The sequence below is a fragment of the Melozone crissalis genome, unplaced genomic scaffold (genome assembly GCF_028551555.1).
Source record: "Melozone crissalis strain CALT ecotype California unplaced genomic scaffold, PUWL_Pcris_2 ptg000036l_1, whole genome shotgun sequence".
Classification (NCBI taxonomy): Eukaryota; Metazoa; Chordata; class Aves; order Passeriformes; family Passerellidae; genus Melozone; species Melozone crissalis.
Window position 1 is genome coordinate 12,319,892 of NW_026535814.1, and position 27,712 is coordinate 12,347,603.

At 38.6% G+C, this 27,712-nt stretch overlaps 1 protein-coding gene across 1 annotated transcript in view; it reads left to right on the plus strand.

The window, feature by feature from the left end:
• The window catches only part of MTMR12 (myotubularin related protein 12), a 31,784-nt gene extending 5,560 nt beyond the window's left edge, over positions 1 to 26,224 (plus strand). The window contains exons 2-16 of the mRNA XM_054283362.1: positions 2,357 to 2,411; positions 3,591 to 3,730; positions 5,484 to 5,556; positions 6,696 to 6,826; positions 7,533 to 7,626; positions 10,043 to 10,166; positions 10,957 to 11,032; positions 13,988 to 14,094; positions 16,237 to 16,361; positions 18,907 to 18,985; positions 20,586 to 20,656; positions 21,550 to 21,722; positions 22,413 to 22,580; positions 23,398 to 23,559; positions 24,533 to 26,224. Coding sequence (XP_054139337.1) covers positions 2,357 to 2,411; positions 3,591 to 3,730; positions 5,484 to 5,556; positions 6,696 to 6,826; positions 7,533 to 7,626; positions 10,043 to 10,166; positions 10,957 to 11,032; positions 13,988 to 14,094; positions 16,237 to 16,361; positions 18,907 to 18,985; positions 20,586 to 20,656; positions 21,550 to 21,722; positions 22,413 to 22,580; positions 23,398 to 23,559; positions 24,533 to 25,108 — 2,154 coding nt within the window. The 3' untranslated portion in view covers positions 25,109 to 26,224. The remainder of the gene's footprint in view (positions 1 to 2,356; positions 2,412 to 3,590; positions 3,731 to 5,483; positions 5,557 to 6,695; positions 6,827 to 7,532; positions 7,627 to 10,042; positions 10,167 to 10,956; positions 11,033 to 13,987; positions 14,095 to 16,236; positions 16,362 to 18,906; positions 18,986 to 20,585; positions 20,657 to 21,549; positions 21,723 to 22,412; positions 22,581 to 23,397; positions 23,560 to 24,532) is intronic.
• Positions 26,225 to 27,712: the final 1,488 nt, after the last annotated feature.

A 27,712-nucleotide genomic window follows, 5' to 3' on the forward strand; every position in this document is an offset into this window, starting at 1 on the left:
GGGGCGTTGAGCATAATGAATTGAAACGGGCTCTTCAGTTGGTGGTAAGATCTGTGTTGCCCCAAAACTTGCATCCGTTATAAAAATAAAACTGAAACAGAGTGGAGATGGCAGCTGAATTTATGTGTGTGTTCCTACACAACTTGAACTGACTCATGGTGAGTTAATTTTTCTTGCAGATCTTTACCTTCTCACTGAAAAGAGCAAATACAAAATGTGACAGTAGTAAAATCTAATGTATTTTCATACCCTCCCTAGGAAAATGAGTGCAGCAGCATGGATTCTTCAGCAGCACTCATGGCTTGAAGTTTAGCTGTCTCTATCTACATATATCAAAACCACCTTTAATATGTTTATTGATTTACTGTGGGAATGTAAATGTTGAATTTCAAATAGAACTCTTCTGGAGACTTAACTCTTGGAGTCTGTTGAGTGTTATAGGAATTCTGCCTATTATAAGCCCTTCAGTGTCTGTAGGCTTTTTTCAAGAAAGTGAAAGTGGATTTTACAAGGTGATTTCAGTGTTTGTGGTCTCTGATCTGCTGTGATGCAATTTGATTAAACTTCTAACTCCATTCAGAAGATAACCAATTTTAATTTGCAACCAAAAACTTGTAACCACTTGTTCAAGATTATTTGCTGTTGAAACCCGTTATAAAAGCTTCGTTACATTTTAACAAATGGGTGTGAGCTCAAAGAACTTCTTTGGGGTCAGATTTTTTTTTTTTCTTCCGTTCAGTTCTTCCAACACTAGCATAAGGTGGTACTCATGGCAGTAAGTACAAACAGTGTGTGTGCAGAACAGTAGTTATTACATTCTTTCTGGCATCTCCCAAAGTCGGAGGTGCTGGAAAAAGCACCTGGCTGGTATAACTGTTACTGTTCTGTGGGCGTGATTGTTGGCATGCAGTTTTCTGAGCGTTGCATGTAGTTGGACACAAAGAGTGATTGTACAAGGCAGAGCTATTAAAGGCACTTGTAAACCCAAAATTTAGTTTAAAGCTACCATTGGTGAAGAGACCATGCTGGGGGAAGAAAAGGTGTATGTATTCCTCCTGTGAATGCAGAGGTATTCAGCCCACGTCATAGTAGCATTTTAGCTACTTTTTACCTGACAAACCTGAGCTTTGAATAATATTACTGCTACAGCATCCACACTTAGACAGCAAAGGCAGCAAACTGGGATTTGTTTTCTCTATTAGCTGTCTGCTGTAGTTATGGATTTCTTCCTTCACACCACTACTACTTTCATTTTGTAACCTTCTTCTCTTTATGGCCTATCTTGAACATCTCTGCTGTTCTCATGACGTGGTTTCCTGGTGGTTTTGCTGTGCAGCCTTCAAACTTAGTTCTCGGTCTTCTGAGTATGGAGTGCAAGTGTTTATATGAATGGCAGAGACTGTTTATTTTTGTACTCTCAGGGGCTTTTGTTTCTCTGTATTTAATCCAGCAAAATTATTATTGCTTATATCTTCTCTTGATTCTTTTCCTTGAATTGGAGTAGCTGACTGGATGCTGGTGACAAACTAAAATTAGCTTGCTTACTGCTGTGCCCCCCGGGGGGGTTTCCAGTTAACTAATGGTTTTCCAGAAAGACTCCAATGCATGCAAAGTGATTTGGGCTTGGAGGAGGAAGTTGTGAACAGGCTGAGCAGGAAGGGTGTAGCATCTCGTCTAGTTTAATAGTCTTTTGGCTGGAGATTTTAGCCCAACTGTCAGTGCCTAAAGGCTAGAGTAAGTGACACAGAGAAATTAATATGTTTGTTTTGTGCAATTTGTGTCCAAACTGAAGAATCTCCTGTCATCAGGTTTTACCTCTTTGCTCTGAGATCCTAAAATACCTTTCCATATAGTCATGTCAGTGCTGTTTAGGTAACTTTTGTACTTTGGTTGAAATGTATGTAAAAATCAGAAACAGGGAGTCATGGATGAAACTTGAAAAACTGAAGGGTACATTAGAAACAGTAGCAAGTCATACATGGAACAGCTTACGAATGAGCTGGGAGATGGTGCTGTAATGCTAAGTTTATGCTTATCCATTTAGGTGTGCTGAGAGAACTTAAAAAATATTGGTAATGTTTTATTTCTGTCTGTTGCACAAATAGTGCATTTTTTGTGTGTTCACAAATGCATGTAACTGACACTGTGGATGTCAAAACAATTACTTAGCAAATAGACTTCTGACATTAAGTGGGAAGATCAAATTGCAGGCATAAACTCCTTTCATTTAGGAGGCTTTTTTCCTTAATTTTTATTTGCCAGGATGTGAGGAATTAAAGTGGGAAGGTGTAGTTCTTTACAGCATGTGTTGAAGGTATGATCTTTGCAAAGTAATAATTACTCTTTCTTTCTTTAGGAAATACACATAAAGGAACCCATAGAAAAGGAAGTAAATCCTCACTTACTGCCAGGTAACTGTTGTATATTACTAGTTTTAAGTAATAAAAATTAGTGATTAATGAATGATACTTAAATATTTCCATGTCTGCAGCAAACACTTCAGTGTGACATCAGTGTCACAAGTAGTAAATACAGGGGTTGGTTTAAAAACTCATGCAGGTTGAAATGTTTTTAACATCTCTATCTGCATGCGATGTCAAAAGCTCTATAAAAACAAATTTTTTACTGAGGTCAGTATCCTCAGGGAAGCTGCATGTGGAGAGCTGTCAATACTTGAGTTTGCCCTGTTTCTTAGAAGTTAAAGTTGGGTGGGTTTTGTTTGTTTGGAACTGAAGACAAGAACTAGAAGAAATTTACCTTCTAGTGGCTTTGTCTCTGCTGTGAGTTACTTGGACCTTCCAATGTTTCTTGTACTGTTAATATTTTCTTTTGTAATTTACAATTACTTCTCATTTAAAAATACTTTCTAAGATAAGGAAAGACCAAATACATGTAAAAGTTTACAATAAATTAGTGTTCTTCTGTTTGGTTTCCTACACTTTTTAGGAAAGACCAGGGGTCTGTCTGATCACATCTATTAAAACTTTACTTTTTCAATTTGAAGTTCAATTCCTGTGAATTCTAGTAAGAGAACTTAATTAGAGAACTTAATTGACTATTATTTATGCAAACCTGTATTTGAGACTTCCAAAATAGCCTTGGGACCTGTAAAATAGTCAAAGCTATGAAAAAATAACTACATTGAACTTGAAATAACAAATTCAAATGTTTCAGCATTCTTAAAGTTTAACAGTAAGGAAGATTGTAATAATTTTCTACTTGTGTATTGACTATATAAACTGCTCTTGCTGGGTTTTGTTTTTTTTTAATTACACACTCAAATTATTGCTATTTTTCTGCCATTTGGAGTAGGCCATGACACAGGTACCTGTGGTTACAGAACTCCCAAACATCTGCAGTTCAGGCCTTCTGGAATAACATTAGTAACCCGGGAGATTAAGATTACCACTAAGATTGCAGCTGATTCCAGGAGCTGCCTCGTAGTAGGTTTGTGTAACAGTGATGAACTATCTTTAGGCATAGAGTTCTGAGAAACTGCCAGGAAGTTATTGCTGCGATTGAGATAACAATTGAAATAATTAAATTGTAAATGTCAGTTAATGTTGCAGGTCAGTGTTTCTTCTCCACAGGTGAACTGCTGCTCTGTGAAGCCAGCACAGTGTGCAAGTATGTGCAAGAAGATGGGTCACATCGTGGCACTTATGGGAAACTTGTGTGCACAAACTTTAAGATTTCTTTCCTTGATGATGATTTTGCTTCAGATGATAATGTAAGAAAACAAGTCTTCTAATTATGACTAAACAGGCTCTGCATAAATCTTTCCCTTATATAAAGATGCTGAATGAGCATAAATGTGTAAAATTTGCTAATGGGTGCAGAATAACTTGAATTAGTCTGCATCTGCTTGATCCTTTCTCAATCTCTAATGACTATTTTAAGCAGCAGCAGTGCAAGCATTTATGTGGACACTTGGATTAGACATAGTTTATAACTCTTTATATTTTGTGAGTTGGTGAAGTTTAAGTTAAAAGAACCCATTGTTTTGAAAACTAATCAACAGATTGTTTAAAGCTGATTTCTGACTCTTTGTCTTGGTAGCATTTGTGGAAGTGTGAATGTTTCTGATGGTGGAAAACATCTGCCTGATTTGACTTTGGGCTACATCTGCAGAATCATTTCAGGCTGTACAAGACTGAGTAAGCTAATACTCAGCGGAAATGCTCTGAAAATTTATGTAGCTCAGTGAAACTCTGAATTATTTCATTCAAAGTCCAATGTGTGCTGATAAGATTTTAAAACCTAGTGCTGTTGAGCTTGCAAACACTGAGAAGGCTAAAAACTCCCCAAATCTTAAAAATTATTTCAGTCTTTTTTCCTTTGGTTCAGGTGCTCAAATTGAGCTGTCAGAGGAGAATGGTAATGCCACAGTGCCATCATGCTTTTGATGAGCTTAAGCATTGAAATAGTTTAGTCCATTTAGGTGCATTAGAAGTGAAAAGGGAGTCCAGTGGCTCCCACATTCAAGGTGATCTTGACAGTTAAAGACAATGAGAATAATATGATTTGACACACATTGATTGTAGTCAGAAGTTTATTGGGGTTAAATTTCATGAAGTTTAAATATTAAACTAAGGCTTCTGCAGCCATGTACAGGCTATTGGACCTTCTGGAATTAATTAAGAAAAAGCTGCAGAATCTTTTGACGTAAATCTCAAGTGATCTGGGGAAAGTTGGTAATAACCATGCTAACTTCTGTTCCTGGCTTTAAACCTTGGGTTTATAACATGCCAAGTCAACTATATTTCTTTTAACAAAAGTTCAGGATTAGTTACCTGCTTCAGAGTACCACAGACCTGGAAGTAACTTGAATAAGGTTTACTCTCTTCACAGTAAAATATAATTTGCTGATGTAGTGTACATCAGCTCTTTGGTAACAATATTGAAACTAATAGTGTTTAATTGTGTCATTGCTAAAAATGCCAATTTTAACTGTACTAATGGAAAGGTAGAAGTGAAGGGAACTCCAAATCACTTCAAGTTTGGTTACACAGTAGATTAGGTAGTTGGGTTGTGTGTGTGTGTCTTCAATTTACCCAGTCATAAATATGATTTTAATGTTAGTGTCTTCTTGGGATACTTGTTCTTTTAAGAGGCTTTGTGTTTCCTGCCAGGTTCCCATAGCAAGGAAACTTGTCATAAAAGGGCTTGGATTACATGAAGCTACTGTATTTCCTGTTTACTGCAGTGATTCTCGTTTGAAAAGTGACTCTCAGTAGAAATGTATGCTTTGAAGCTATTTGAAAAGTAAAAACTGTATCTACATTTCAAGCATGGCTGAGACTTAAATAAAGCTATATTGTGTGTATAACTTGCATTTTAATTACTGTTCTTCAGTGTCCTGCCTTTCACAGCTTCTAGGAATAAGGAGTAATGCTGATAGTAAAACAGTGCATGGAAAGCCTTTACTTGGCAGAAGGTGGTACTGTAGTGTGATGTTTCTATTTTTTCCTTTGTGTTTTTAGGAGCCACAATTTAAGAATAAGATTGTAGGAGAAAACGACATAACTCTGCAGTGCGTAGATCAAATATATGGAGGTAAGTCAGCCTTTTACCCCTGGGGGACTTGGAGTGCTGGTGCTCCTTGTACAAATACATCCTTTTTAGAAAACCAATACATTGTTAAAAAGCAGCTGCAGTTATCTTTAATAATGAAATGACAGATAAGAAATTTATCAGAACCCAGTCTTATCCCTCAAGCTTGTCAAATTAATTTTAATTTATTTGATTAATTGTCCACTGGAACAGACAAAATGATTTCTTCAAAATGCAGTTGTTCAAAGCAGAGGGTGCACTGTGAAAAGTCCCTAAATTTGGGAGACAATGATCTTCCAATGTATCAGCTGTTTCTATAAATATGGATATATTAGTTTCATTTGAGCAATAGCAGTACAGGTACCAAATTCTCAAACAATTCCTTTTGTTTGTCTAAGGGAGCTTTGCTTTATGAGATGCATGATATCTTCACCATATTAAAGGAGATACAAAAGGAGGTTTTAAGTGCCAGCTAAATCAAGCGCTTTGCATGGGAGCTTAGAGATGTGTCAGTATTGCTAAAAAAGATAAATGAGAATGGGATGGATCATTTTAAGTATGGGAAGGCTTTATTGAGAATCCTGTTCCTGGACTAGTTATGAGTATTCAGTGTGTTTATAAATGGTGGTGTAGATTTCTGAAAGAGTGAACTGAGGCAGACCAGTGATGGTTATGAGACACTTTAGTTTTATGTCCAGTGGCCGAGCTGGCAGCACTTGAAGTTGTGAAATGGTACATCCTCAAAGAGAAATGAGCAGAGGTTTGCCTTGGGGACTTCCTGGTGGTTAAAAAAAAAATTAAGGAACTTAGAATGATCTCAGATGTCTGGGGACTTCCCCTTGGGTAAAACTACTTTATGTGTCTTGAAACTTTAAACTTGGTGTGCAATCAGTATGTGAATAAATACAGCCACTGAGCAGCTGGTTTGCTGCAAATTTGCCATTTACCTTGTATGAAGTAATTTGATGGGTTTTAAAAGAAAAGGTTGTGGCTTGTCAGCCTGTGTTGTAGGATGCTTGTTTTGTCTTGAGAAAACTTGGGCTTGAATTAGTTTCTTGAGAATTCTGGAAAGTCAGTCGGGGACAACTTTATCAACATTACAAGTCCCTTTTTGATGTTTACTTTTCTTTTTCATTTTGCAGTTTATGATGAGAAAAAGAAACTTCTAACAGGACAGCTAAGAAAATACCCAGAGACGTTAATTATCTACTGTAAAGACCTTAGAGTATTTAATTTCTGCCTGAGATACACAAAAGAAGAGGAAGTGAAAAGAGTATGTATAGTAACTTAATTTGCTTTTCTATCTTTGGCTTGATGCTGGGTGTTGTGAGGATGAGGGAAGGATGAAATTCACCCTGAAACTTGGAAGTGTTTTCTGATAATTTCCAGCTAAGACAGAAAGTAAAAGATTGATTTTTATTAAACATTTCATTGTGCATAGCAGTTAAAAGACAGGTGCTGTGGCTCTTTAAAGAAAACTGGAACTTGGAAGTGCTACAGGAACTTAGCTCTAACTTGGACAAGCTGTGAAGCTGTTCTGTTTGTGACATATAATTTCATTTTATTTTAGACTTCAGTATAGTGTTACTTTCCTGATAACTTTGGGTTTTTTGAGAAATTAGTCTCTACTTCAAACTAAGAGTCAACTAACTTTATTTAGTTAAAGTTAGTTAACTAAATAAACTAAACTAACTAAACTAGCTAACTTATTTAAATAAAGTTAGTTAACTAACTTTATTTAAATAAGAGTAGTTCTGGAGGTTAAACATATGTAATGTTACTTAGATGATGTAGGTAGTGTCTTGCAGAAAACATAGAAACTTTCTGAAAAGTCAGGTTTCAGCTGTTGAGGATAGAACCCATCAGTTTTGTTTAAAACCTAGATGCAGGGGTTGGTAAAAAAAAATAAAACAACCTTTTTTTTCCTACACTGACAGTCTTGGTGTGTGTTTGGGTGTTAATTTTTGGTCCTTTTTTAGATCGTCAGTGGTATAATTCATCATAGCCAGACTCCTAAGCTGCTTAAACGTTTGTTTCTCTTCTCTTATGCATCAGCTGCTCCAAACAACACAGGTAAATGGTTTTTTTGATCTGTTTGTGGCATAGTTAGTTTGTTAAGCAGTCTGGGAGGCCTACAGTTGAGTTTGTGCTCAACTTACGGCTTTGTCCTGCTGGCAGGTAGCTTCAAAAGATTAATTTTTTTTTTTGTTGTATATTGTTAAGCATGTTGCTAAAAAACTCTAAATTGTCTCCTTTTGGTTTTAGTGTCCTTCAGGAAGTTGCACAGAAATTTTCCAAGCAAAAGTAGCATCCCTAGATTGAAAACTTATTGTGATTAAAATGTGCAAATGCTTTTCACGTGGTTCATCTAGAAAATACTTTGCTTGCTTTATCAGTGTGGTTTTTCTGTATAACTGCTGTGAACTAGACTTCCTGCTCTTAATTCTGAACTTACTGCATTTGCAGTGGCATCCTATGAGAAAGTACTTCCCCTTTTGCTCTTATTTGCAACCAATATGCTTCTTCCAGGCAATTGCAAGAAAAGCATAGGTTTGACTTCCCTTTATATCTGACTTATTACATAATCTTCCCACTTGATCAAACTTGGCTGAATAGTACATTAGGCTGCAAAATTCAGGACAAAAAATTGTCAGTGTACTTTCTGGCATTCTGTAATTCAGACTTTAGTGGAAATAATAGTGGTGTTTCGAATTAGGAACCTGACCCTTAATGCACCAGCAACACCAATTCCCTTCACAGAGGAAGGTTTTGATGTATGCAAGGTATTAGTCAAACACCAAAATATGTCAAGGAATTTCAGGATCATTGAGGTTAGAAGAAGCCTCTGCAGATTATCTAGTCATGTTCTTGTCCATATGCCCCTCTTCAGAGTAGGGTTAACTGCACCAAGCTGAGTCATGTCCAGTTGGGTTTTGAGTTTCTCCAAGTATTGAGACTCCGCAGCCTTTCTGGAGAGTCAGTTTTATTGTTTGACCCTCCTTGTAGTGGAAAACATTACTGTAATGTGTATTTGGGATTTGCTGTAGTTCAGCTTGTGCATAACTGCCTCTTGTTGAGTCCCTGAGTCTGGATCCATCTTCTGTACTCTCCTCCCCTGCTCCACCCCCAGTGTTTATATTCACAAGGAGATTGGCCCCTCCTGAGCCCTCTTTTTCTGAGTGACCCCAGCTCTGTCTCTCCTCATATCAGGTGTTTTGAGCCCTTTGATGATCACAGAGGGCCTTCACTGGACCTGGTCCAGGAGCCTTCAAACAGGAGCCCAGTGCTGGGCACAGTCCTCCAGCTGAGAGCAGTGGTGGTTTCATTCAGCTGGTACACGCTGGCTTTGCTAAATGCAGCCCAGGAGCACGCTGCCTGTGTGCTGCAAGGAAGGCACTTTGCTGGCTCAGGTAGCTCCTGCAGGCTTCACCTGAAACTGGTGTTCTGTTTCAGCTACAAACAATGGAAAAGACTGCAGGCTGTTCTAGGTAGAGACAGAGCCTGGGAGAAGCCTACTCTTTAAAGCAACAACAAAGTGCTGTCCCATAATTCTTTCCTATTTTAATAGCTGTGTTCAGTAGTAAGTGGCTCAGTGTCATTCTTCATAAAATTAGTACAGGATAAGACAAATAGACTGTAGAAATTGTTGTTTATGCCTTTCACAGTCTGATACCTCTAAAATCCTGTTTCCAAGAGCTCATCAATAATGTTCTGTTCTGAGCTGTAAATTTTTCATCTACCTTTTCTTACAGTGAAAAGTTTCAAGTTACCATTGTGTCTTCCATGGAAATTATAGCTCTCTTTGCTATTTCAGGTTTAGCTGATATTGTAGAATGTTAGTCAATTAGGATGTGTGCTTAAAACAATTGACATTATTCCATAAATTATATGGTTATTATACAAGATTTGAGGCTGAATCAAGCTGCTGTCTTAACTGTTTCTGAGGTGGCTAAGTAGAATTACAGGGAAGAGTCCAAATTGAAAGTATTGAGACTGAATTGCTGTAATTAATTTTCTGCTCTTACTGAGTGCTGAGATGTTCTATTCAGTGCAAAGCTATTCATGAGGAAAAAAATGAACCTTAAATGAAATGCTGAAATTTTGTAGAAAGGTTTTTGGTATGATTGTTAATTCTGCATTTAAACTACAGGATTAGATGCCAGTCAGCTGCATTACTATAAAATGATATTTGCTGCATTTTAGGCTGGGTGTGAGGACAGCCCCAGATGTGTGGAAGTTCTGTAACAAATTAATCATTTCTGCAGGAGAAACTGTTCCTGGAGTTATTAGTAACAGCTGTATCTGATATTGCTGTTGTTGATGATCAGACTGAGGCAGTGTGGTGTACAAAGACATTTTGTCTTTGACTTGAGATTTTTGGTACGCAAGAGGTTCTGCTTGCTTACCTTAACTAACACGTTTACTTAGGATTGTTTTTGTGTTAGAATTCCTGACAGTCTGCAAAGTTAATTTTATTGATGTCTGACAGATGGGAGGAACCAAACTGTGATGTTTGAAACCTTGGAGGACTGGCGTGATGAGCTGGAGCGGACCAAAGGGAATGTGAAATACAAAGCAGTGACCACCAACGAAGGCTACAGAGTCTCTGAAAAGTAAGATTGCCCTGGTTAATAGTGAGCTTTGGATGTGTGAAAATCAGTGCTACCCTTGATGCTGGGGATTATACAGGTTTTTGGGAGTTTTTTTAGGATATGGTTTCCATTTTTATTTAGGGAATAATTTTGTTTGTAATCTCAGGAGGTGATCCTCCACGAACTCTGATTCAAGCAGGGTTAACTTCAACTATTCAGGACCTTGGTTAAATCAAGCTTTGAGTATATCTAGAAGTGCAGAATAGAAAATACATATGTCTGGGACCTACATTTCTGTCATACTCGTTAGGATGACACATTCTCAGTGCTGTACTTTTACTGTGGTAAATTTTCAAGTTACAGGCACTGGAGATTTTTCACTGCTTTTGTTGGGAGCAGGCTGGATGGGGAAAAAGTAACTGGTTTAAAGTAAATCTGCAGAATGTGCTGGTGGAAGTTAAGTTGTGTTGCCTTTAGGAGAAGGTTAGCAAAGTTTAGCTGAGCTTGGCTGCCAGTTTAGCAGAGTAGCATTTAGTGGTGAGTTCTTTAGGATGTATACAAGGCATTGTACACTTCTACTGTTGTTTCGTAGTCAAATCTTGAAAGAGTTCACAGACCTTGGAAACTAGTATTTTTAGAGTCTTAACTATTTATTCTAGAACTCTATCTTGGGAGACTCAAATTGAGTTTAAGTACTTACAAGCCAACTTACATTCCCTCTCTGAACTGTGAACATAAATAGTGTTGGAACTTTGAGATTATTCTTTGTTCAGTTTTTGAGACCAAGGAACTCTTTTTTTTGTTGTCTTAGGCTGCCTTTGTATTTTGTTGTTCCCATATGCATTTCTGAAGAGAATATCTTGAAGTATGAAGGCAGAGGCATTCCTGTAAGTATATGTGTATGGCTGAGGGTAAGACTCTCACTGAGATGGCATAATTTCAATTAACATTTCAGATGTTACTGCATATTGTTTTCAGAACTTTTTTTTAACAGTTTACATGTATACCTGGTTATCTACAGAAGGGAAACAGATGTTGAAAGGAGAAGTGCTTGATACTGTATTTCACTGAACAGTGTAATATGTAGCAAAACATATTTAATCTATACATAACAGCAAAATATGTATTTACTGTTCGCAGTTCCCATTTATTAGTGTCTTATAGCCTACATATATTACTAGCCTGTCTGTCCATCAGCCTGTTTTTCATGAGACTGTGCTGAGTGGCATCTGGCTGGGGCAATATGTAGGCCTTGAAATGTTGTTTGGATATTGAAGTGAAGATGGTGCATGTAAGGTGTAGCTGAACACCTCCAGTTACCTGGCTTGGGTTCTGGTAAGTGCTGTGGCTGTGATGATGCAGCATTTTTACAAAGTCAGGGAACCCAACTGAAAAACTAGTTCTACAAGTCTAACAGAAAATGAAGTTAAATACACTGGGTTTGCAGCCTGTAGCAAGCTGGGTTTGGCTTCCTGCCTTTTAGTTCAAGAACCACTAAGACAGAGAAGATGGAAACAAGGATCAAAGTAATCTCACTTGTGAGGTCTTACCTTAGTGTAAGCTTGTCCATTAAATTTGCCAAGGAAAACCATGTTCGTTTTGTGCTCTTCAGTTAATTAGTCCATGGAGGAGATGATACTGTACTGTCCTACCTAAAAGTCAAAGTAGTGTGGCAGACTTTTTCTCAGAGAATCAGAGACCTATTACTTTGGCTCTTACACAGAAACAGAAATATTTGGGATTTTTTATTCCATCTTGTGTTCACAGAACTGTAGAATAGTTTGGACCTTTAAACAGGATCTCATCTAATCCCCCTCTGGAATGACCCGAAGCATCTTCTCCTACATCAGGTTTTGTAGAGCCCTCTCCAACCTGGCCTTGAATGTTTCTGGGGCTTCTACCACCTTTGTGGACATCCTGTTCCATCCAGTGTTCCAGCACCCTCCTTGTAAAAATTTTCTTCCATATGTGTAGTTCTAAATCTACCCTCTTTTTGTTTCAAACCATTACTCCTTGTCCTATCGCAGGAAGACCTACTAAAAGGTCTTTCCCCATCTTTCTTGTAAGTCCCCTTTAAGTAATGAAATGCCACAAAAAGATCTCCCCAAAGCTTTCTCCAGGCTGAACAATCTCAATTCTCTCGGCTGTTCCTCACAGGAGAGGTGCTGCAGCCCTGTGACCATTTTCATATCTCTGCTCTGTGCTGGCTCCAGCAGGTCCCTGTGGTTCCTGTGCTGGGAGCCCAGGGCTGGATGCAGTGCTCCAGGTGGGTCTCAGCAGAGCAGAGGGGCAGAATCCCCTCCCTGCCCTGCTGCCCACGGGGCTCTGGGTGCAGCCCAGGACACGTTTGGCTCTCTGGGCTGGGAGTGCCATGGCTGGGCCATGTGCAGCCTCTCACCCACAGCACCCCCAAGCCCTTCTGGGCACGGCTGCTCTGGGGCTGCTCATGCCCAGCCTGGGCTGGTACCAGGGGCTGTCCCAGCCCAGGGGCAGCACCAGCACTTGGCCTTGTTAAACCCCATGATGCTCCCATGGGCTTGCTTCTTGAGCTTGTCTGGGTCCCTCTGGATGGCATCCTATCAAACCACCTCAGCTTGGTGTTGTATGGAAATTTGAGAGTGCACTTAATCTCACTGACTGTGTCATTGATAAAGGTATTAAATAGTCCTGGCCCTAGTACAGACCCCTGAGGGACACCACTTGTCACTGATTTCCATCTGGACATTGGGTAGTTGATAATGGTCCCTCTCTGGATGGGACCATTCAACCAGTTCCTCATCCCTGAACAGTCCATGCATCAAACCTCTCTCTCCCCAGGTTTGAGAGAAGGGTGTTGTGTGTAACCATGTAAAAGGCCTTACAGATGTGCAGATAGATGATAACATCTGTAGCTGTCCACTGTTCAGAGGCCTTGTAGAACTCTTCTAATTATTTCCAAACTGTTTCTGTGAAGGTAGTGTCAAGATAACTGGACCATATTGAATTGGTCATAGAAGGTAATGGAAGGACAGTATAGTAATTTTTTCCACTCTTGATGATTGTGAGGTTTCTGTATCCTTCTGAGGTGCAACTCTTGGTCACTGTAAATTGGTAGCAGAGCTTCTACTTCCTGATTTCATTTCATTTATTCCTGATGAAAATGATTCTTACTCCCTGTTTCAGTGCAAGTTTACAGATCATCTTGAGAGCTTCAAGGAATAAGAAGTATTCATGAGGAAATTAGGTGTAAATGGAAGTAAGAAGCTTTGAGGAGTTGTTTTGCCACAAGAAATAGCTGTGACCATGCAATCTGAATTAGCTGTGGAGTGTTTAATACATTATTTCATATGCCTTGATTACTCTTTATGCGTAGTTCACATGGAAAATTTTCAGTGCATTTATTGTGAGTTATCTCAAGGCTGAGCTAATAGAAAAATCCAATAGTGGAGAAACTGATGGATAATATATATATAAGTTACTTACAGTTGTATCTTGCTACTAAAGTTCTATCTTGCTGTGGCATACATTCCAACATAATTTGGCCATAGACTTTTTGATCAATTTTTTTTTTTACCTGTGAGGGAAGTTGTGAAAGTAATGTTTTGGCATAATCTGTCATTTTATATTTCCCTGTGCCTGTGTAAACTCTAACTTAAAACTTGCAAGTGGTAACACAGTGTACTCAGGCATGTAATTTTGGTGCAGGTGTAGGAGTTTGCTTCTGTTGATGGTGTTATTAAATACCCTAAAAATTCAATGAAGCAAAAGCACAGAGAAATTTTGAAATCACTCAATCACTTGAGCAAATTCCTTGTATAGGAGAATTTACGTATTATTCTCATCTGATAAATGTCTTTCTGCAGATTTGGTGTTGGTCTTGCCATAACGGTGCTGCTCTTCTCAAAATGTCATCGTTTCCCAAAGAACAGGATGACAGCACTTCACAAATGCAAAAAGCCTTCTTGGATGGGTCAGTAATAGCTATTCTGTCCACAACACTTTGCTTGGTATGGACCTTGCTTCTCTTTTTTCCATATATGCTATATCTTTTAAGCTTTCACACATCAGGAAACAAGTTCTGTATCTGAAAGTAGTTTGCTGTAGTGGAATGTGTTAAAGCCCTTGACGCAATGGCATTGATCACTTGTGCAGGGTTGGAACTTCACCGAAGGGCTTTTCTGTGGAGCTGCATACACATATATTTCTGAGGAATCTGTACTACCTGTGGTGTATTTTTTAGGTAAAGCAGTAGCAGAGCTTGTAGGGTTCAATGGCTTAATTGTTTTGCAAGTAAGAGAAATGTAGACTCTGTCTCTAAATGTGCATTTACAAAGTAAGTTTTTAAGACACTGCCACCTTCTGAGAGTTATGTTCATGTTCTTAAATAACTTGAGATAAGGTGTCCTAAAATGTCTGAGGCAGCCTGAGCAATTCACCACTGCAGCTTTCAGGTGTGAAGGCAGACAGCACTTTTTCACATGGGGTAGTGAACTGACTTAGTTCAGCAGTTTAAAAAATTACAAGTCTAACTTGAGGGAAGAAGCACAGCTGTCTGTTATGGCAATGACTTTTTGCCCTTTAATTTTGGCGCTTTTTTAAACTGTTGTTTGTCTGAGACAGAACATCTCTCAGCAGCCATCTGTTAGATCAGACTCATAGGTACAATCTGTGCTTTGAACATTGGCTCCTTGCTCCTCATAGATGGAGACCTGTTAATCACACTGAACAAACAGAAAACAGCTTGACTGGGCTCTAAAAACTGCTTTTGTTTATAAAATTAATTATACTTGCATAGGAAAGAGTTGTGGTCCTTCCTGCAGGTTCTCTAATATTTCTACCCTGAAATGGGAAAGATTATATGACTTAGAACTGTCTTTAATGCTATTTTGTGATATGAAAGTAAATAAAACTAGCAGTAAGCTGTAACAAGGTATCCCCTGATGTTTTGATCCCTTCTCTGTGGCCATTTCAACTTGGGGCAGTATTGCTGTTTTTCTTTGCTGTGCAGTACTGGTGTTTTAATCACTGGAATCTAAAATACATCTACAAATTGGCCATCAGGGTGTGTTCAAGTGCCATTACAGTAATAGTCTGAACTCAGGCACAGAGCAGATGTTTACAATTAGCAGTTTATCTTTTTAAAAAAGCTGTTCAGAGCCTGATCTTGCAGCCTAAGTTCTCTGCTGTGTCATTTAGAAAAAGTACTGTATTTGGCCAGCAACTGCTCTCCCTCACTTCCCTGATCTGATGCATCTTCCAGTAGGTCTGGTAACTCATGTTTCTGATGTGGACTCCTGTAGTTCTCACCTAAAGCAGGTTTCTGTGCTATAGCTTGCAGGAAGCAAAGCACTCTGTCCTGCCTGGAAAACTGCCCACAAGAACTCACTTCTGAAATATGAGTTAGAGCAACTTTTCCCAGGTCTTGATAATAGAGAGGACAGTGTGACAGCAGATGTAGTTACTACATTGATGTTCATCTGAGCTCTGGAACCTGAATGAGAGGCAATGCTCTGGGTCCAAGCCAAAGCATCATCCGGCCCTGGTATTTTTTCCTCTCCTTCAAGGCAAAAAAAACTGTAGATATATAGGGAAGTGCAAGATACATTGTCTTGTTTGAACCCAAATAATTTCCTTTGCTTGTGTATTTCATTAGAAGACCTAGCAGCTAGGCATCAGAATCTAGTTGGCAAAAGTCAAGAGAAACTCTAAGCTTCTGTTGGGAGTTTTGGGTGTTTCTATCCATCTCTTCTTTTAGGATACAGCTCTAGTAGCCTCCTAGTAAAGTGATTTTGGTGTGTCTAGTGAAGAAAATACTAAAGAAACAGTAGTAAAAATCAAATAGTGCTTGTAATATTCATAACGGCACAAATAGGCACAAGTATAATTTTATTGGTGTCATGGTTAAGAGCATCAAATAGTGCTATAAGCCTGTAGGCAAGCTTCCAATTGGTACTTAGAAATGTATGGAGGTCACTAGCTTTCCAGAGTGTCTATCTTCTGGTATTACAGCTCTTTGAGAAATCATGCCTATTAACTTTGTCTTCAGATAATAGTTGATGCATTATTTGACTTGTGAAGCAGAAAGCTTTAATCTCTTGATGGTTTGATTTAGAATCTATAAGACAATTAGCAAACCTCCCTATGAGCTCCTGAGGATGGATGACTTGTCAAGCAGCCTTCCATCTCTGCAAGATATCCAGACTGCGTACACAAGATTCAAGCAGCTGTTTTTGATAGGTAAGTCAGACTTTAAAGCAAAGCATAACAATGATGTGCTGTGACTCCTGAGTGCAGTAATTTTCTTGATTGGTGCCTTCTTTTGAGGGTGGTTAAAAGCAGGTTTTAAAATATGTAACTGAAGACTGTGCTTACATCTGGGATGTGAATGAAGGTTTGTAGTTCTTTGACTTAACCACCTCTTGCTAAGCTGTCACAGTATCTGAAAATTACTTTTGAAGGAGTGAAGTCTTATGTGTTAGTTGGATTACACTAACTGGAATGAAGTTTGTGGGGAAGATTTTCAGTCTTCTGTGGCCAAACTTTTAGCCTTTGGGCTCTGTCAAGAGTAGACACTGCTAATTAATTTTTGCCCTTGGTTTTGTTACACACTAGTCACATCTCAAAACATATGAAGTTGCTTAAATTCTGTCCTTTAGAAAGCAATCAAATGGGAGCCATGTGAAAGTGTGATCTAGGCTTTCAGACTTCTTTCTTCTGAGACTTTCCAACTATTTTGCTGTCATGAAACACTTTGATCCCACCTCTTGAGATGAAAAAAGCTCCACTCAACTTCTAATATAAGGTATTTGAGTTTCACACTGAAGATTTTGTCTAGAATACACTGTCAAATTGACAGTGAATCTTAAGAGCTAAAAATAATTACTTTTTAATGTGATTTCTGGCAAGTCACCCTCTGTAGGAAAAAAACCTAATCTTAAATTTAGTCATTTAACCTGTGTCATGAAATACTGTGTATTTCATTGATGTAACTGCATCATTGTCTTATATTCATGCAAAAGGGAATGTGTTGAAACTGCCATCTAGTAAGTGTTCTTGCAGTTTTTTAAATAAGATTTGACAGTAGACTGTACCTCACTGAGTACAGCACTATGGACTTTCAGTCTGAGAGAAACATTCAGGTAGCTTTTGCAGAAGTACTGAGATCTTAGAGAAATTTATTACCTTATTACCATATTTTAAAGTCTGAACGCACGAACCATTACTTTTACCCTGTACATGCCTTGTTAATATGGTATAGGCAGCTTGTCCTGGCCATGGCACTCCCAGCCCAGAGAGCCAAACGTGTCCTGGGCTGCACCCAGAGCCCCGTGGGCAGCAGGGCAGGGAGGGGATTCTGCCCCTCTGCTCTGCTCTGCTGAGACCCCCCTGGAGCACTGCATCCAGCCCTGGGCTCCCAGCACAGGAACCACAGGGACCTGCTGGAGCCAGCACAGAGGAGCCACCAAGGGGATCAGAGGGCTGGAGCAGCTCTGCTGCAAGGAAAGGCTGACAGAATTAGGATTGTTCAGCCTGGAGAAGAGAAGGCTCCAGGGAGACCTTATGAAACCTTCCAGTTCCTATAGGGGTTACAAAAGAACTGGAGAGGGACTTTAGATGAGAGCATGAAATGACAGGACAAGGGAAAATGGGCAGCTTTGGATCAGGTATTGGGGAAAATTTCTTTACTGTGAGGGTGATGGGATTTGGTGAAAACTATGTCTAATGGAACAGAGCTTTTGTGGAGAACTGATTTCTATGGCCAGGGTGAAAGAAGTTGGGAGAGGGGTTTAAATTGCGCAATGAACAGGATGAGGTGCTACTCCTGTAGCTCTGGTGCATGGAGGCAGCACAGCTACAGGAATAAAACATGTGTATGCCTGTGCATTTGAGGCGTAGGTACAAGATCCAGCAGAGACAGTAGTGTGTAAATGCGCTGGAATCGAACACTGGAAGTGTTTGGAGAGACTCTGGGAGGTGGGCAGTTACACAGAAACTTGTGGAATTGAAGCTGTTCTGGAAAGGATGGGGGAGGAGGGAATTTTGTGTATCTGGTTTCTCACTAGTAGAACTGTTCTAGGTCTTGTGCTTCAAGCTTTATCTCATGCAGGAAATGTAATATATTCTGGTTTTAATTGATTATATCAGCTTGTGAAAGCTTTCCAATATTTGTTGACTGGCTTTGATAGAAATAAAAGCAATGGACACTTAGGTGGCATTTGAAAAAACCTACAAAAGTCCTAGTGAAATTCATAGGTGTTTAATGACTTTGTGGTATTGAACTTGGCCTCCCTGTTTATGTATTTTAATGCCTTTTTTTAGTTGCAGCAAAAGCTGTTTAAAACATTTTTCAGGTAGTCTTGCATTCCATAAATTTTTATAATCTACTTCTAAAACCCATTGGTATCTCTGGTTCTGACGGTAATGATGTTCAAATCCGGTGTCTTTAGGTTAAGCTTTATGTAGATCATCATCTCTGATTAAGCTTTTTTATTCCTTTTCCATTTTGTCAGTAGATTTATTTACCCGGTTTGAGTGCCATGAACCTCCAACTTACTTTTTCTAAAAGATTGTGGTGCTATAAAACTGCTGGTGTTTGTAGGACTACTTCACTTCCTTATTTAGTTATAAGGTGTCAACTTTAATAGCGATTGAGATTTGCTCACTCCTTAGTATTGGTTGCTTTATACTGTTCATAACTGAAGGAATATTCAATGGATGACTGTTAATTGTCATTGTGTATGTGTGAGCAAGCCAATTTTTGTTTTTCTTTTTTTTTTTGCAGATAACAGTACGGACTTCTGGGCAACTGATGTGAAATGGTTTTCATTACTGGAGAGCACAAACTGGCTAGAAATAATCAGGTTTGTTGTATCTTCAGCTTTCTGTGTTTCAAACTGTTGGCAATTGCATTTGTAGTGGGTTTTCTAGCTAGTTTCTTGAAATGGAATTCTTTACTGCCAGTAGGAAAAGAAATTAGGACAGGCTTATGACCCCATTTATGGTCCCATTTATATATCTTATTTCTGCAACTTGAGACATGTTTTTAACAGTGCAGACTTGTGTTAAGTGTTCTCCTTTAAAGGATATGAGAAGTAGGAGATCATTTCAATTACAGTTCTTTCAGAGAGCCAGTTAAAAATACAGATCCAGTAATTTCCATCCTGCACTGTCACCTTCTTTCCAAACTCAAGAATCCTGTTTGTTTCTTGTGTGAAACTATTCTATGTCTCTGACTGGCCTTGCCATTCTTCTCTGTACTCTCTACTTCTGTAATGTCCTTTAGGATGAGATGTGGTGCAGTGTTCAAGATGTTAGTCCACTAAAGATTTATAAAACAACTTTTCTTCTCAGTTTTGTCCCCATTTAGTGCTGATTGTTCCTTAAGTTCTCTTTTCTTCTTTCAGCAGTCCACTGTGAGTAAGTGTTGGAATGGTGTTGGCTAACTTGAGGGTTGTTGTAGTGGAATGTTGAGGAGTTTTGTTTTCAGTGTTACTTCGTGCTAACTCTTTTGTCTGCCAGTTTATTCTGTAATCAGCTAATTACCATGGAGTGCTTCTGCTGTCCACTCCAGTCCCTCTGGTCTTAATAACAATCCATAAATATTGATAATTATTAACTTGTTAATCCAGAATTTAAATATGTTTATTGAAAGGTTCTAGTGAAGATCATACATGTTGAGAAATTCATTGACATAATGAAGATCACAGGTAGTTTAAAGTAAAAGCCAGGCTGGGTTCCTATCCTTAGGTTGTTTTGAGACTGGTCATTTCTGTACTTAGATCCAGTCGGTTCCTGGATCAGCCTGTTCTTGGCTTTTGTAGTTAGTAGGAATACTTTGTCACATGGTCTAGATGATAGAACAAAGAAGAGTCTGACAATTCCAAACTTAAGAAATAAACTGTCAGCTTCTATTAGTGATCTAAGATATTGCAAGAATCCCAATTTGTGTACGGGCTTTTGCTAAGAATAACTAACTTTTTGAAAATTTAGATCGAGATGTTATATCTGGTTTTATGTGATCTGTAATTCCACTCAGTTTTCCTTGTGTAATAATGTTCTCTGTATTACTTTTGTCTGAGTGTTTACAAGAGCTGATTGCTCATCCTTCCCTCTCTCACTTGAAAGCAGATTTTGGAAGAAATGTAGAATGTAGTATGTTAAAACATAAATTTGGCGATATTGGCTCTTTCCAGGAAAAAGATCTGGTTCCTAGGAATTGTAATACTTCAGTGTGTGATGGCTGCTGTTGATCCAGAATAAAGTAGTGTATCATAGCAACTGAAAATGCATGGTTAATGGCCAGATAAAATGTTCTTGAAGCTGAGCAGTTCTTAGTTTACACAAACTGAGCATGGGTTTTGTGTTTTAAGGAACTAGTGGAGTTTCAAGTATGGCATTCTAACCCTGTCTAGGGGAAACTAATATAAGAAACTTCACTCAACTTTTCCTGTACCAAAACAGGAAGGTCTTGAAGAAAGCCATAGAAGTTGCTGAGTGTCTGGAAATACAGCATACAAATGTTCTCCTTATAGGTAAGAATTTAATGAGATAATCTATATATTGATTTGTTTAAATTCATTTTGAAGTAAATTAAGCTTCCTGTAGTTAAAGAAAATAGCAAGCACAGTTCCAGGGTATGAATGAAAAAGCTGCTGATAAATTGGCAGGAGAGTCTTGCATAAAGAAGAGGCAACGTTCCTGTTTCCCAGTTTATTTTATTTAAGGTCTTTTAGGCCCTTTGCTGTACTTTAAGGGGCATGGGAAGCATATCCACACAAAGGACCAGTAATATGAAAACTTTTAAAAATAACCTTTATAGATACATGTTGGATATTCTGCAGACTCTTTATTAAAAATACATGGAATAATATACTTACTGTAAACATGTTGAGCAGTTTATTTTCTAGACTGAGTAATCACATGTAAAACCAAATCTCAAGTTAACCATTAAGTGACTCCTGGATTGGTAATTTAGTTGAGTTTTTCACACATATTGCCATTTGAGAAACCTAACACAGGCAAGAGGTTTTCTGGAGGCACCTTTTGGAAAGATGAAGACTGTATGTTGCATGAGGAGTCAGTTTCACACCTTGTGAAAAGAGGTGTGGAGGGTGGGAAGGGTAAGGACAAATGGCTGGGCTGAGGGGCAGTGTGTGCTTGTGGGAGACTGAAGGGCACAGGCAAGTTACAGTAGGAAGGGTTGGGGCTTGCAGGTTTTATTGTCAAAGTATTTTCCCAGGATAAGCATGTAAGTAACCCTAAATTTGGAATAATGGATTAACTTCTCTCTGACTTGCAAATGTGTCTGTGCTGCTCTGATCCTGAAATACAATTTTGTTTATGTGAACATGGCAATGCTTTGCTTTCTTACATAATGTTTGAGGAATGGCTTAGTGTAGAATGTGGTTTGTGTTCTCCTTTGTAGAAGAGAGTGCTACTGATCTGTGCTGTGTAATCTCGAGTCTGGTTCAAGTGATGATGGATTCATACAGCAGAACAAAGTCAGGGTTTCAGAGCCTTATTCAGAAGGAGTGGGTGATTGGAGGACACAGCTTCTTGGATCGCTGTAACCACTTACGCAAAAGTGAGAAAGAGGAGGTATATTTTTTTAAATTGCTTTCCTTACTCATTATTTATAAGCTTACTCAGCGTGAAGAGGGATTTACCTGTTAGTCCAGAAGTTCCAGTTACTCTGAGGATCTTGTGTTTTGTTTTGTGGGTTGATGTTTGTACAGTGTCACTGGTTTTGCTGTTTAGAGGTCAGCAATGGCTTTATTATTAAAGAGAACAAATGAAAAATTTCCCAGTCTTGGAGTCTTTTGAAAGTCATGTATCCTGTGCCCTTGGAAACTGTGTTAAATGGTAGTAGCATCCATAGAAATAACTCAAGCCTATTCCTGTCACATCTGGAGGTCAACTTTTTACTGTCTTGCTTTGGGACTAGATTAGATTGCTATTCAAATGGAAGTAATAGGTGTCAACTGACTAATTCTGATCAAGAATTGATATAAACTAGTTTTGCTTTGCCACCTTTAGAAGACTGCATAATGGCAACCTTTAAATTCAGAGTAGAAGGTGCTCATCTCTTCTGTCAATAATTGGCCGAGGATAGCTCAGATAATGCTTTCTCAAATTTCAGCCAAATGTACATGCAGCAGTTCTGTAGTTAATCAGGCTTCTTGCCTTAAGATTTGTATTTGGAGACACTCAATTCTATAAAATACATAGTTTGCATGGTGGAACAATTTTAACTTTTTCTGAAACTGATGAAATATTTTGTTTACTTAGGCTCCTGTTTTTCTGCTCCTGCTAAATTGTGTTTGGCAGCTGGTACAACAGTATCCTCCAGCATTTGAGTTCACTGAAACTTACTTAACTGTCTTGTCAGACAGCCTCTATGTGCCTATTTTTAGCACTTTCTTCTTCAACTCTCAACATCAAAGAGACACTAATAAGGTAAGGGTTTGGTATTTTGTGGATGCAGTGTGTTGAAGAATGAGTTTGACCAACAAACAAGGAACACTCAAAAAAAGCTAATTCCCAACAGCACCATTTTTCTTACTTATTGAACTGCCTTGAGGGGTGACAATGCAATTTTGGAAATAGGGAGGCAAGTTCAGGACTTAGGAGTTTATGATGACAGAAGGAATACATTACCTGTAATATGTAGCTGCAGTTTCATGTTTAGTGCCCTTCAGTGAAATTGGAGCTCCTTAACCTACAAGGAATATGCAGCTGTCTGGCAGAATAAGTTATCTATGAAATTCTTGTATAGTATATTCTGTTGTATTCCAAAATGAACATTTCCTGAATGTTGATTTATATTTGGTTCATGCTCTTCTCTAGCCTAAGAAGCTGGGAGCAATGGTAGTATCCTCTGCAAGGCTGCACAGAGACTAAAGGAAAAAGTGAAGATTACTGTCTTTCATACAAATAAATTGCTGATCGCAAAATCTAGACCGGTAGCACTGCATGACTGCAGTTCCAACTTTTGCTGTTTGGAATTGTAATGTGCTGCCTGTGTTTGAGGAATCCAACTGTCTGTCTCTTGTCCAAGTTTCAAAATGTCTTTTTTTTCTGAGAATATTTAACTTTATTTTCATCTGTGAAAGTCTGATTGCACTGTTGTTGTTCAGTTATTGAACACATAGAAAACGAAAGTGTTGTTGCAACTCTGTGGCCTTTTTTCTAAAAAGCCAGTTTCTTTATTTCACCTTGACTTAGTCAGAATTCCCTTCTGGCAGTATTAAATGTGACCTGTTTGTTTTGGCAGAGTGGGGAAAGCATCAAGACACAAAGTGGTCCTTTCAGATTCCTTACTGTGTGGGACTGGTCTGTGCAGTTTGACCCCAAGGCCCTGGCTTTCCTGAACAACCCTCTTTATTCAGAGAAACCAAAACCAGATAGAAGTCAACGGAAGACTTCACGGTTCAAAGTAAGATATGTGCTGCTAAACTGTTTTTTCAGTTCTAGAAATATTTTGCACATCTTATTTCAAATGTTCTCACAGTGAAAGTATCGGTGCAGACTTTTTTAAATTGACAAAATACACGTATACCTCAGACCCACCTGGATTTAAGAACCCAGTTTGCATGCACCAGAATTGTAAATAACTCTTTTATAGTTCATAGCCATCAAGTTAGGGATTCTTTTTCTCCATACTTCTATGCAAGTCTGTTGGTAAGCCATGAGATTTAATATTCAGGTGAGTTGCAATGATGTGTTTGAAGGGAGTTAATTTAGTTGTTCCATGGAGTACCTGACTGAAATACATAGGTTTGTGATTGCCTCCCTAATTTTAACTGGAGTGTGTGTGTGCACTTGGAGAGGGAGGGGGATCAACAACAGCAAAAAAACTGACTGGAGTATGGAGGATTATGGATGGACCACCTCATTACTGGCACGTAGCTCAAACTCAGGGAAAAATTCTTGGAGTAGCCTCTTTGAATTGCAATTCATTGGTAAATTCTGTCCTGTATAAAGCATTCTCATGTGAGACACTGCCAGTATGATCTATAGCATTTATCTGAGATGCAGTGAGGGACCACTGGATAAAAACCTATAAATAAAGTGCTCTCTGATTTTTAACTAGCTTAAACTAAACATGGACACTAGCAATACTTAAATGTAAGCAAAGGGTTTGGCTTTTTCAAAGACAATTGCTTTATTGGTGTTACTTTTGGTAAGCAGGGAAGGAAGGTGGCAACACTCAGTATGCTCTGTAAAGTATTTGATGTATTGAAAAATAACAACTTAAACAAACCACTGCTTCTCTATATAGGTCAAGTGACTATTGCTTGCAAGAGGTTTCTGAATACGACTTTGTTTTTCTTCCTCTTAAAACTGCTTTCTGAAGTCCCATTGTATTAATATTTATCTGAGTATTTTGCCTTTTTTCCCTCTCAAAGCATCAACGGCAACTTTCTTTGCCACTGACACAGGCAAAGCCTTCCACGAAGAGAGGATTTTTCAGGGAGGAAACAGATCTTTTTTTTAAAAACATTCTGGGTAAAAGAATTGGCAAGTTCATAAATTCTTCAGATGAGCCCCCTAACAGCTTCAGGGAGTTTTATGATAGCTGGCATAGCAAACCTGTCGACTACCACGGTCTTCTGCTGCCGCGCATTGACGGCCCCGAAATCAAAGTCTGGGCACAGCGTTACCTACGATGGATTCCTGAGGCCCAGCTCCATGGCGGTGGAACAATAGCTACAGCTGCCAGGATTTTGGACTTGATGGAGGAAGTGCAAAGCCTGCAGGTAAAAATGGATGAAGAACACAGTCAGGCTGTTTCTGGAGACGTACATTCTGTTCCCTTGCTGAGGAATTCTGCCCGTTTGTCATCCTTGTTTCCATTTGCTTTACTGCAGAGACAGTCTGTCAAACCAGCTTTACCCACTAGCACCTGGAAAGACTTGGAAGATGAAGATGACTTGGTCAAGAGGGATGATGAATTTGTTGACCTAAGTGGGGATATGTTATAACATGTATATAGATTACAGTGTGGATTGTATGTGGCTAAGCACTGAGTTTTAAATGTTGTGTTGTATCTTCATATAAGGAACTTGAGCATCTGCAAACTGTTTAATGGGTTTGTGGGGTTAAAAATCCTTGATTGGAAAGAACTAGTTGCTGTAATTAACTGAGCATGTTTTGAACTTCCATTTCACTCTAACAATAAATATTGCAGAACCATATTTTTAGCATAGGTGTAATTTAAATGGGAGTGTTGGCTGTAGTAACAACATGGCCACTCTGTTAAAAAAAAAAAAAAGAAAAACAGCAAAAGAATACTTTCTGCTGTAAAGGTAGAATGATAAATGCATATGGCAACAAGCATGCTATCTTAACATCTCTTTCCCCATACTGGGAGTGGAGTACTGTGATTTGCAAATTCCCCCACATGTAAACAGTGAAAGATGCAACTAACTCTGCACTCACAAGTCAGCTTTTGACAGCTGAGGAATACTCTTGTGGTCGCCAGGGGTTTTCTGTCTGCTGTTGGATCAACAGAAGTCGTGTGCTTGCCCTTTCCCCTTTGTCAGTGTTGGTCTTTGTGGTGTCATGGTCACAGGTTGGCTGCTCTGAGCCTGTGCATGCACTTAGCTCAAGGGTCAGATGCAAGAGCTTAATGACACATTTCAAGTCTTAATGTATGGCTGCTGTGCTACATGCCCTTGCTGCCTTGGAATTTTATGTTTGCTCTTAATTTTAATGAATGAGATTTCAATTTGCCATGAGTATGTTTTCTCCTTTTAAGTAGAGGGAGACTTTCATTGGAACTTTTCCCCCACTGATGCCCATTGCCTTTAAGGCTTTCTGTAGCTTGCACTGAGACTCTCCACATAGCAGGGAAGACACTTTTCCTGTAGTCCTGCAGTGAAGCAGGATTTGCAGTCTGTTACCACTTGTCATGAGTTGGTACAGCTTATGAATGTGGTGTTTATAGAACACTCGTGTCCTGTTGCTGGATGTAATAACAGTACCTCAGTGAAAGAAGCCATAAAGAAATGCCTGTTGACTTGGATTTACTGTGTGTATGTTTATACAAATTTTTACTGCAAATAATTATCCTTTGTAAAGCTGAATATTATTTGACTGTCAGATCTGTTAAATTCTGTAATACCCCAAGAATGGATTGAAGTCATAAAATCAGTTACACTGAGAGGTTACACATTGAATAACACATTGAATATTTTCTCTGTTCTCATAACAATTTAGAAATCCATTCTGGAAAACTTGGCTGGTGGATAAACTGTTGCTTAAATTTGATCAGCTCAGTGAAACTTGGGGATATTAAACTTTTGTTACTGACTTATCACTTCATACTGAGTTGTTTTAATGTATAGCAACAATTCATCAGCAGCCCTCTGAAAACAAATTCTCATAACTGGGAAAGGAGGGAGAGCTTGATGCAGCTATGCCAAACTGAAGCTTTCCAGCTCTTAATTGCCTTAAAGTCTTAGTGCGAGGACAATACTTGAGTTCGTAGTGTTTTATTTAAAAATACAGTAGTACTATGCTTTCTTCTGTGATATTTACAGCTAGCACTTGCTAGAATGGGCTGTACAGCACATTTTCTTCAGACTTAGTTGTAATTCATGTGACTCATGTATGCAATAACACTTTGCATGTTGAATGAGCAGTGTATTATTACAGTGAAGAAATACTTGTCCTTCTAAGGTCATTTGGGTTCAAGGATGGAGTTTTTTAAACACTGCCATAAAAAAAAAGATATTAAAATGATTTTCTATACTTTTGATCAAACTGTTGTAATGTTTCAGTTACGAAGATTACATACTTGTATTAAAGAACAGATGTTGGACATCTTATTTGTACATAAGTTATCAGAAATATATATAGAAGAGACGTATATATCTGGAATTGAACATGGAAACACTTCTAATGTAGAGTAAATACCATTGTTGCTGGTTTTCTGCACTGAAGGATTGGAAATATACTTCATATTTTTACTCCGGGCTTTTGTTTATACCTCCAAGTTTTAACACTGAATGCAAGCTAGCAGTTTTTCAGGTTTCTATCTTCTTTTTCCTTCTTTTAATTAAATATTGTTACTTTTCTCCAGGCTATTTGAAGAGTGTCAATAAAATATACTTTGAACTATTCATCGTGAGATAAGAATGTATATTTAAGGTCCACATTTCAAGTGATGCACTAAATCACAGCAGACTTCACAATCTGCAGTGGCAAGGCTTTTCTGGTTATATCCTGATTTTTACAGACTGTTATGGGGAAGCTGTCCAGTTTTGATCTGGCTGTACTTCTGATGCCCCCAATCCAGGAGAGAGGACAGTTCAGTGCAATGAAGCAGGATGGCTGTGGGAAGTTAAAGGTGATCTAGAAATTGGCTGCTGAGTGTGTGTATTGGGGGGGGTTATTAAAGAGCGTTTGTTTCTTAGCAATATAATTGCTTAGTGTTATTGTCTTAGCAATATACTTCCCCCACATCCAGGGTGAAATTTGTTCTTGCATTGTTACACTAAGCCACTTGGAGTTGCCACAGGGGGGTATTTCTCAAACCAGATCTGTGTTTGATGTGGACTAAGGTGGCCACAGTAAGCTCGAGT